Source organism: Leucoraja erinacea, chromosome 3 (genome assembly GCF_028641065.1).
Source record: "Leucoraja erinacea ecotype New England chromosome 3, Leri_hhj_1, whole genome shotgun sequence".
Lineage (NCBI taxonomy): Eukaryota > Metazoa > Chordata > Chondrichthyes > Rajiformes > Rajidae > Leucoraja > Leucoraja erinaceus.
Genome location: NC_073379.1, coordinates 93,608,789 through 93,619,918, shown reverse-complemented (window position 1 = coordinate 93,619,918; position 11,130 = coordinate 93,608,789). Strand labels below are relative to the sequence as shown.

The 11,130-nt window shown below is 42.7% G+C and overlaps 1 protein-coding gene across 1 annotated transcript in view; it reads left to right on the top strand.

The window, feature by feature from the left end:
• Positions 1–984: 984 nt before the first annotated feature.
• Positions 985–11,130, top strand: part of LOC129695840 (calcium/calmodulin-dependent protein kinase type IV-like) — a 108,123-nt gene continuing 97,977 nt past the window's right edge. Inside the window, exon 1 of the mRNA XM_055633210.1 lies at positions 985–1,720. Within this exon, the coding sequence (XP_055489185.1) occupies positions 1,596–1,720 (125 nt within the window). The 5' untranslated portion in view covers positions 985–1,595. The remainder of the gene's footprint in view (positions 1,721–11,130) is intronic.

Here is an 11,130-nt window from a genome sequence, read left to right as displayed (position 1 = left end):
TATTTTTTTCAAAGAGCTAATGCTAGTAAACTGAACGGTTCTATTGATTGCTCAAAGAATTGGAAGGAATAATGATTCCTAACAGCACGTTGTGAAATCCTTTGTAACGGTTTGTGGTTTCTAGGCCAGCTCTCGTGTCTATAAAGCAGGGCTGCCAACGCTCACGCATTGAGCGTGAGAATCACGCATTTGGTCAAATTTCCACGCTCTCAAGCTGATCACAAATTTCTCACGTTCTGTCGTGAGAAATTCTGTGATCAACGAAAATTTCAAGAGGGAGGGATGGAAGCAGAAGCAGCGGCGGGGCAGATGCGGACGGGGAGCCCGGGCTGACGAGTGTTTGCCGGGCTGGCGAGTGTTTGCCGGACTGGCGAGTTGCTCGCTGCAGCTCCGGCCATTGAGCAGCCTAGCCTCAGTGCCAGAGTCCCGGGCCGTCGGAGGCATCGGAAGCGTTGCGCCACTGCCATGAGAGTCTGTGCCGAATTCGCCCTGGTGACCGGCATGGATCAGCGCTGCTGGAAGTAGGTACCAAGCACTGGGTAGAAGCGGTGGCCTTCAAATGGAGGTGGTTGGTGAAAGCATCCTGCTTACCTGCTAGATTTTTACTTACTGTAACTGCTGGAAAAATGTTCCCGATGTTGGGGGAGTTCAGAACCAGGGGTCGCAGTTTAAGAATAAAGGATAGGCCGGTTAGGAAAGGACTGAGATGAGGACAAACTATCTTCACGCAGAGAGTTGTGAATCTGCGCTCCCTCGGGCTTGGCCTCTCCCAATTTCTCACTCCCAACTCTCACCCAATGTTGGCAGCCCTGATAAAGAAACTTGATACGTTAAGGGTTTTTCTTCATTGATGCCACCTGAGCTGTGGAGTGTTTGTTTCTCCCCAGTGTTTTGCGGTTGCATATTTCCAGGGTGTGAAATGTTTCACTTTGGGTTATTCCCGTCAATCTGTGATCTGGCCTCAGCCGCCACCGCGTCGGGAACGGCGACCGTTACTAGCACACGCACGTGCCTATTTTAAACTCCCAGCTGCTGCACGCGCCGTGCCTGCCCTTCACTGGGACCGGTTATTTTGTCATCTAAAATGGATCTATAAAACTTAAACCTGCTGATCCATAGACAACACTAGTTGGATTTAGCACAGTGATAACGGCGAAGTTTGATGGTGCAAACTATGCCAACAGTAAATGCGTTATATAAGAAATGAAATGCAGGTCGCTGCAATTTGCACGTGGGAGTGGGAGTAGGCGGATGCTAAGACCCGTGCAAGCCGAGAGCTGTGCATGTTTTGAACATTGATGTTGGGGTCATTGGAGTGAATGGGTCCCTCTGCTAAAAGCAAGGAGAGGTTATGCACACTCTCGCCCCGCAAAACTTCGTCGTTGTCGTTTTGAACATAGGGGTTAGCTCGGTGAAATAGGGAAAGAATCAAACGTTGTTGGAGACTCGAGGCACTGCAGATGCTGGGATCCTGAGCAAATCACACGTTGCTGTGGACGCGCCGCGCACCCACACCGGCTGCTCACTGGGCGCTGTGAGTGCAGCTGCTCGCATCCACTGTGAATTTAGACAGTGGAGTTCAGCTGCTTTTAGCAATGCTGAAAAGTGCCAATGACCAGAATGTTACCAGTGCACCGTCGAGTTGTGATTACTGGGTTGACGGGTCCAACAAGGAGGACGTCCTGGAAGATTACTACGATGTAGAAGCAGAACTGGGACGGTAGGTCAGTGACTGATTCCACTTTCGGTCATCTCATCAGCTGTTCAAAACATTTCTACATACCGTTTTTTTTTGCAGGTTTGATTATGGGGTAATGTTGGGGGAAGGAAATCACTATTCTCCGTTAAACTTCCAAACAAATATGTTTTACATCCCGTCCGTTTCCCTATCGTCTGCGGTCCAAGGCAAAAATAACAAGATTGATGCATAGAGGTCAATATGTATAAATAATGTTAACACGAAAATGTTACCCCTATTTCAACGAGACGAAGCAGTCCCAAGATTATTTTTCACGTTATTGGTTGCCTTTCATAAATTCGTAACGAATAGCGTTCAATATTCACTTATAAATACCGCGTTGCCTATGGTTTTATAGTTTAATAGTTTTATAAAACCGTATGTCCTAAAATTTCGTAAAATCCTCAGGAAGAATGTGGAGGGTTTGTAAAGGGTGCAGAGTAGGTTTACCAGAAAGATGCTTAAATTAGAGGGTATGGACCACATTGGAGAGGTTGGACAAACTTAGATTTTTTTTTACTGGAGCGCCGAAGGTTGAGGGGAGACCTTATAGAAGGGATGTAAAATTAAGAGGCATAGATAGGATATACAGTCAACCTTTTTTCCAAGGCGAAAATATCAAATACTAGAAGGAATAGCTGGGGTTGTGATGGAGGCAGATATGATGGTGGCATTTAAGAGACTGGTGGATAGGCATGTGGATATGTTTGGACATGAAATGTGTGGGCAGATAAGAGTTGGCATCATGGTCGGCATACTGTCCCCATCATTGACTGCATCTACCCACTGTCTTCGGAGAGCAGCCAACATATTCAAAGGCTTTCTCAACCGACACATTCTTCCTCCTCCTCCTCCTCCTTCTTCTCCTCCTCCCATTGGACAGACAATAGACAATAGGTGCAGAAGTAGGCCATTCGGCCCTTCGAGCCAGCACCGCCATTCAATGTGATCATGGCTAATCATCCCCAATCAGTACTCCATTCCTGCCTTCTCCCCATATCGCCTGCCTCCGCTATTTAAGAGCCCAATTCTAGCTCTCGCTTGAAAGCATCCAGAGAACCAGCCTCCACCGCCCTCTGAGGCAGAGAATTCCACAGACTCACCACTCTCTGTGAGAAAAAGTGTTTCCTCGTCTCCGTCCTAAATGGCTTACTCCTTATTCTTAAACTGTGTCACCTGGTTCTGGACTCCCCCAACATCGGGAACATGTTACCTGCCTTTATGGTGTCCAAACCCTTAACAATCTTATATGTTTCAATGAGATGCCCTCTCATCCTTCTAAACTCCAGAGTGTACAAGCCCAGCTGCTCCATTCTCTCAGCATATGACAGTCCCGCCATCCCGGGAATTAACCTTGTAAACCTACGCTGCACTCCCTCAATAGCAAGACAGCTGATATAGAAGCTTGAAAGCGTGCTCCACCAGACACAGAAACCGATTCTGTCCCTCGTCAGCTGCAGGTAAACGTTTGGAAATGTCCGACGTTGGAAATTGTGACAAACCTCAAATAATGTTAGTTTGTATTGTGTGTGTGTGTGCGTGTGTATGTGTATATTGCTTATGTATAATGACTGTTACTGTTGAATCATGTGATTAACAGTGTGTGCAGTGATGTTTAGGGAAAAATCAATAGGCAGGCTGTGTACAGATCTTGGAAAAAAATCTCTCACTCACTGTTTTAGTTCCTAAATAGAAACAGTAAACAATTGATATATTTAGCAGGCAAGCAGCATCTGTGAAGGGAAACATGGTTATTGTTTGTGATTAGTGATCTTTTGTGATGATATTGACGACATGTGGATTCCTCAATAAAAAGTCTCGATCTTCGTGAGATGGAGGCATCGATGAAACAGATTATGGATAGTTGTTCATACTTTTCTGCAAAACATTGTCTTTTCAAACATTCCTTCTAAACTAGAACAATACAACATTCCATATCAGGATGTGCTGTTCATAGAGGACTTGAATGCGGTTAATTTAATTTGATGTCACATGTACCAAGGTAGAGTGAAAAACTTTTGTTGCCTGCTAACCAGTCAACAGAAAGACAATACATAATTACAATCAAATCCTCCACTGCGTACAGATACATGATCTGTATCTTGGTGACAGTTGGTGGGGACATGGTGAATTTCCTAAGCCTAAGGAAGTAGAGGCATTGGTGTGCTTTCTTGGCCATTGCTTCGAAATGGGTGGTCCAGGGCATGTTGCTGGTGATATTTACTCCTAGCAATTTGAAGCTTTCAACCATCTCTACTTCGACACTGTCAATGCATACTGGGGTATGTGTACCAATTAGCTTCCTGAAGTCGATCACTATTTATTTTGTCTTGTTGACATTGAGGGAAAGGTTGTTGTCTTGACATCAGGTCACAAGGTTCTCAATCTCCTCCCTGTAATCATTATTATTTGATATCCGGCCAACAATGGTGGTGTCAGCTACGAATTTGTAAGTTTAATTGGATTTTTACTTGGATGCACAATCAAGGACGTACAAGGAGTAAAGAAGGGGGCTGAGACGCATCCTTGTGGAGCACCAATGTTATGAATTATCGTACAGGATGATTTTTCTCCTATCCTCACTGTTTGTGGTCTATTAGTCAGGAAGTTGAGGATACAGTTGCCGAGATGAGTGCTAACTCCAATTTACCTTAACTGGTACATGCGACAATAAACTGACCTTTAACTTTGACCTTGAAGTTCCACAAATTAGGTGATAAGCTTGGATGGATTAATGGTGTTAAAAGCAGAGCTTAATCTTTTAATAGGAGCCTGACGTAGGGGCCTCTCTTATCCAGGTGTTCCGGGGATGAGTGTAGGGGCCAGGGAGATGGCATCGTTCATAGAAAGCATTTTATCAGGATGCATTACAGCTTGGTTTGGGAACAGCTCCATCCAAGACGGCAAGAAATTGCAGCAAATTGTGGACGCAGCCCAGACCATCACACACACCAACTTCCCTTCTATTGACACCATTTGTACCTCATGCTGTCTTGGCAAGGCTAGCAGTATAATCAAGGACGATTCACACAATGTTAATAATTCCCCTCTATCTGATTTAATCTTTAAAATTGCGAGGCCAGTCCCCTCTCCCATCAGGCAAAAGGTATGTAGTGTGAAAACGTACACCACCAGATTCAGGGATGTTTCTTCCCAGCTGTTATCAGGCAACTGAATAATCCAACCACAAACAGAGAGCAGTGCTGAACTACTATCTACCTTTTTGGTACACAAAACATACTCACGCATAGATTATTTCCTAGTGGATATAAAACGAATCCCTTATACTATGAACCCTAAATATCACACCAATACGATTTCAGATAATTTCCCGCTAACTTTCTTTTTAAAACTGGAAGGAATGTCTACGAATAAATCGTTTTGGAGGTTTAATCCACAAATTTTAAAAGACCCACAAGGGAGTATATATCTAAAAAAACAGATGGACTTATTTTTTGAGACAAACGATACACCAGACATATTGACCACTTTACTATGGGAATCCTTCAAAGCATTTATTAGAGGAGTCATTATCTCATACCAAGCTTTTCAAAACAAAAAGAATAAGAACGAACACAGACAATTAGATGAACAAATCAGACAACTAGATATAGATAATGCTAAAGATCCAACTATGGATAAACATAATAAAATATTAATATTGAAATTTAAACTAAATACGCTATTATCAGATAAAGTTATAAGACTATTCCAAATTACAAAACAGGAACACTTTGAGTTTGGGGATAATCCCCACAAACTTTTGCCACGCCAACTGAAAAAACGGGGAAAAAAAACACGCAATTTTAAAGATTAAATCAGATAGAGGGGAATTATTAACACTACCCAATGATATCAATAAAAGATTTGTTCAATTTTACCAGAGTTTATACACATCCAAAACGCTAACAGACAATAATAAAGTTTCAGAGTTCCTGGACAATTGTAATCTTCCAAAACTAGAATTGAAGGAACAAGAGGAACTGGGAGCACAAATTACATCTAAGGAAATAGAAGACACAATAAACACACTAAAGAATGGAAAAACACCAGGACCAGATGGATTCAGTAATGAATTTTATAAAAGTTTTTACGACATAGTTACACCACGTTTACAGAAAATGTATACATATTAGGTATGTTACAAAGCCTACCTGAATCGTGGCTGAGAATCTGCCCCACCCCGTGTGCGCGATTTTGGCGCTGTTTAGAGGGGGCGGATTTAAAACTCGATTTTTACTAGGCTGTTGCAATCGAAAATGTTCAGCCTAGTAAATCATTAACGAAAAATCGCTGAAAGACCCCATCGCAAAAGGTATTATTAGTTTTTATGGCCTTGTATAATAGTTATAGTAGTTTAAAAACCACTCTCTAAACCCGCGACCTCTCGCAGCCCCAGGGTTTTATAAAGCAAACAATTAAAGGTATGTACCTTATTTTTACATTAAAAGGGGCTTCTTAAGAACCCTGTATATAAAGTTTTCTATAACGAATAGTTCATTTTGGGCTCTTTATATCCCGCAGTATTTTTCTGGGCATTTGAGGGCACAAATCCACTGCAATGTGAACGTTCTAAACCAGCGCGTTCACAGGAACCCACTAGAAAGCCGATTTAAAATGGACTTTAATAGTAAGATTAAACGAGAACTTACCAGTTTGAAGTTTGATCTTTATTTTATGAGGAGGAACGTTGAGGGAATACGTGAAGAACCCCGCTACGGCGCATGCGTGTCATTCTTCAAAGCAGCGGTGTGAGGTCACAGATACACTATAATGACCTAAGATAGTAAGATTATTAAAGAGATACCAGTTTAAGATATGACCATATGAGGGTGGGAGCGGAGGGCACGTATTCCCTCAACGTTCCTCCTCATAAAATAAAGATCAAACTTCGAACTGGTAAGTTCTCGTTTAATCTTACTATTTTACTTCGGAGTCACGTGAGTGACTTCGTGAAGATTTCAAAGCTCTGTGACCTCATGCCGTGGAACGAGTCCAAGCTTCACAACTGCCTTGGTAGTTTGGGAGAAATTGTTACTGGTATTCAAGAAATACATTCATACCAACATTTTAAACAAAAATGGTAAATAATATTTATTAACTCAATTCATAAACCTTGTAAGCTTAAGGTATAAATTATATAGAACTTAAAATTTTGCCCGAAAACGTTTCTTCTTTTCTAACTGGTTTGTTGTAAAATCTGTGAAACGTTTTCTCTGATGACCATCCTGCAGTTCTGAGGATTTTGTCCATCGGTACCTCAAGGCGATTTGCTGCTGATGTAGCTGTAGCCTTGGTGGAGTGAGATTTGAATAAATTAGTGTCCACTCCTGCCTGAATTAAGCAATATATCAGCCACCGTGAAATGGTCTGAGTCGAGACTTTATGGTACGGCTTCTTATGGCTAATCAAAAAAAGCCTTTTCATTGCCTCTGATAGCCCTTGTTCTGTCAATATATAACACAATGTGTTTCACTACACAGAGGCGTTCGTCCTGCGGATAGGCTATGAACTCTATGACCTAACCCGCTGATCCTGGTCTATTTTGCTTAATAAGGTCCTGGATCACGAAAATCAAACTTCCTGTCGCCTCAGTGAAGTTATCCAATCTTAATTTCTGCAATGACTGGACCCTATACGCTGTGACCAGCGCCATTAGCATTACCATTTTCATAGTGAGTTTGTTCAGCGTTAATGCTGTAGCCGGTGACCAATTCCGTAACATGGTTAGGACTACACTCACATCCCAGATTTGGCTATATCTAGCCCTTGGTGGGTTTTTGTTAAAGATGCCTCGTAACAGTTTTACTACTAGAGGATGTGAGCCCACAGCCTGTCTTTCTGTGCCTTCCCATAAATAACTCGACAAGGCACTCCTAGCACTATTGACCGTGCTGTAACTGAGTCCTTCATAGTGCAGGCTTGTGAGAAATTCTAGCACAGCTGGAACATCCATCTTTCTGTGGTCTAGATTGTTATCCAGGCAGTATTTAGTCCATTTCTTAATATGACATAAATACTGTTTTTGAGTCGAAGTTCTCTGTGCTGCTGTGATCATGTCCACAGTTCTATCAGATAGACCCATATGCCGAAGTGGTTCTTTCAGAGTCTACAAACCAATAAATTCAGATAATTATGGCAAGAATGGCTGTCCCCAGTCACCGGATGCACCAGCAACTGAGGACTATGTCTTAAAATAATATATGGTGTTAGCACCAAATCCTGAAGCACCGAGAACCATGGTTTGGTAGGCCAATCAGGTACTATGAGAATCCCAGATGCCGAGTCTAGTTGAATTTTCCGTAGTACCCGATAGATGAGGCAGAAAGGAGGAAATGCATAAATGAACCATTTCCCCCCCAGTGCAGTGAGAATGCATCTGTAGCTTCTGCCCCAGGATCTGGTTCCCATGATATATACATTGGTAACTGATGATTTAACCTGGATGCAAAAAGATCAATATCCGGCATTGCGTACTTTGCTGTGATTTCAGCAAATATCGTTCTGTCTAACATCCATTCCGTATTTTCATTAAATTTTCGTGACCTGGCGTCTGCCACTGAATTAAGTATCCCTGGTAGATACGTAGCCCATAACCAAATATTCCTTTGGATACACCATTGCCAAATTTAATTTGCCAATTCATCACAAGATGTTGATATATTTCCACCCATATGACTTATATATGCCACCACCGAGGTATTATCTATCTACCATCTAACATGCTGCAGTTTCATTCCTGAGCAATAAGATTTTTAGCCCATGAAATGCACTTAACATTTCTAAGTACTTATACCCTTAGTGTTAAGTAGGTTAGCTTCTTGTATATTCCATCTCCCCCATAGCTCGAGATGGTATCAGTTGTACCGTAACCAATTGCACTGGCATCTGTTTGTAATAGCACAGACGGGTTGTGAATAACTATTGGGTTGGAGCAATACTTAACATTGTGTTCCCAACATTGTAATTCTTTTATAGCTTCTATCGTTAGCTCCATTGGCCAAAATAAATGGCCTCTATAATATTGAGCCCATTGAACTCTGTGGCTTTACCTATTAGTAAAGTCCTTATATTAAATGTGTTAATGGTGTCAATTTTGACTTCAGTGGATGGACAATGAATTCCAGCTGTTCAAATAATTGTTTAGTGGCAACCACTACCTAACCTGCCAATTCATAAGTTATTCCCACAATAAGGATATCATCCAACTATGCCATTACTCTATGATTTTCGTGTTGCAGCAGTCCCAAAGCTGTTTTAAAATTTTTCTTCTGTTGGATATTGAATAGTAAGGATCTTAAAGATTAATACTTGCCATAAAGTAGCCTGCTGAAAACTAACTCTTTAGTACTGCTAAAAGTATCCATTTTTAACATGAATATATTGCACAACATTGTGAAGCGTTTATAATCCATAATAATACGGCAACCCCCATCTTTCTTATTTCTAATAAAGATGTTTGAGACAAATCCTGTTGTTCAGGTTTTGTTTATTCCATTACCCTTTTAGTAAGCATGTATATCTGTCCGGTTTATGTTGTACTGGAGGGTTTTGTTTGTGTAGAAACTCTATCAGATATCCCTTAAAACTGCTAAGGATATATCTGTCCATAGATATATTACACCAATCTTCAACATGAAGTTGCAATGTTCCTCCAACTTCCGTGCTCCCTATTAATGCTGGAGCCCCAAATTCACCTACCTCCATGGTTATCGGTGGTAACCAAGTTATTTTCTTGGTTTCATTCGAGGTTGTGGAGGGCCTAAAGGTTTAGGTTAGGGTAGATGCTGACGTAGAGGCTTTTGCATCTTCCACAGTGGTCCTCCCGGGCCAAAAACCCTAAACAGGACGCTGCTGCTGGGTACCTCTGCCCAATTCTTTGTAGTATAATTACAAACACTACCTCTCTTAGGATGCACATAAGGTTAATGTCTTCCCCAGATATCATTTGGATGCTCTAATCAGCCTCAAAGTCGAGCCTCCTCATCCAATTCTTTAACCTGTTTGGACAGGTCTCCCCCAAATAACAGGGTTAATAGCCCTTTGCTTACATAGTATAGCGAACTTAGGGTCTAGAGCTGGCTGAATGGCCCTCTTTCTAATATATTTAGTTCAAAACTGCACATTGCAAAAATAGTGCAATAGCATCCTTGTGGTCACTAATTATGTCCACCTTTTCTAACATGCGGGCCAAAGCTGTTATGCCCGCCATGAGACCTTTCAGAGTATTTTGGATTTTAATATCCCGACTCCTAACGGCCTTCCCAACATGTCTGCAAGTGCACCTGTAACACTGGCTACATTAAGAGCACCACAATATCCCGGGGTATAAATGCCTTGCCAACACTTCAGCAAAAGTATTAGCTTGAAGTTGATGGGTGGACATATATTCAATACTCACAGCCATCCTTCTCGAGATCATTCTCAGTGTGTTCCTGCTGGCAGTACTGGCTCATCATGTTCAGCAGGTTGTTTTATCCCACCCTTCAATAGGGGAAAGGTGGCTCCATCACCTGCTCAGATTTTACCCCGTCAGACCTTCCATACCCTCCTCAGAGGCGTCTGATATTTCATGCAGCCCTTATGGGAAACTGCTGTGGGACTTATATTTTTTGCCCACTGTGGCTATCCTCCAATCCCGGAGCCTGCCACTGTGGAGAAATTCTTTTTTTTTTTTTTTTTTTTTTTCATCCTGGCCTCTAGGTCTTTGCCAGTCTGTTCTTGCTGGAAATATTTGCCCACCATGTCCAGCAACTGTGTTCCCTCATTCCCCATATGGGAACGTGGCTCTGACTCTTGTTCAGAGTCTGACTCAGGCAGCCCTTGAACACCCTCTTCAGAGGAGGATGAAATGTGCAGCAGCCTTTTCTGGCAATGTGCTGAGGGACTTACACCTTTGCCTGTGTGGCTTTTATCCATATTCTGGAGCCTGGCACTGTGGAGAAATTCCTCCCACAACCGCTCCAGCCGACTTACGTGCTCTCCCGCACTGGTCGATCGCGGGTGTTTATTTTTAGCCCACCGCTCTTGCCGACTTTCGTGCCCTCGGGCACTAGTCGCACACGGTTTTTTGTGGCAGCCGGTCCCCATGCCTACCGGCTCTGGTTGCTCCCGGCCGCTCCAAGTGCCGTTGTTCGCCGTCCCGGTACTCATCGGAACATGTTGATGACGGCCCCACATGCTGCAGCCACTCGTACTGATTTCCGAGCTCTGCAGATGTGGTCGCTGCTGGCTGCTCTATGCCCTGCAGCTGGTCATCGTTATTGCGGTATAGGTAAGTATTTACCTGCGACTTTTCGAGCTCACTTTCGCAGCAAAAAATGGAAATCAACCAGTGGTTTTAGTTGCTATATTGGTTTGAACTTGCATCAAGTGAGTAATCCTCAGACTTG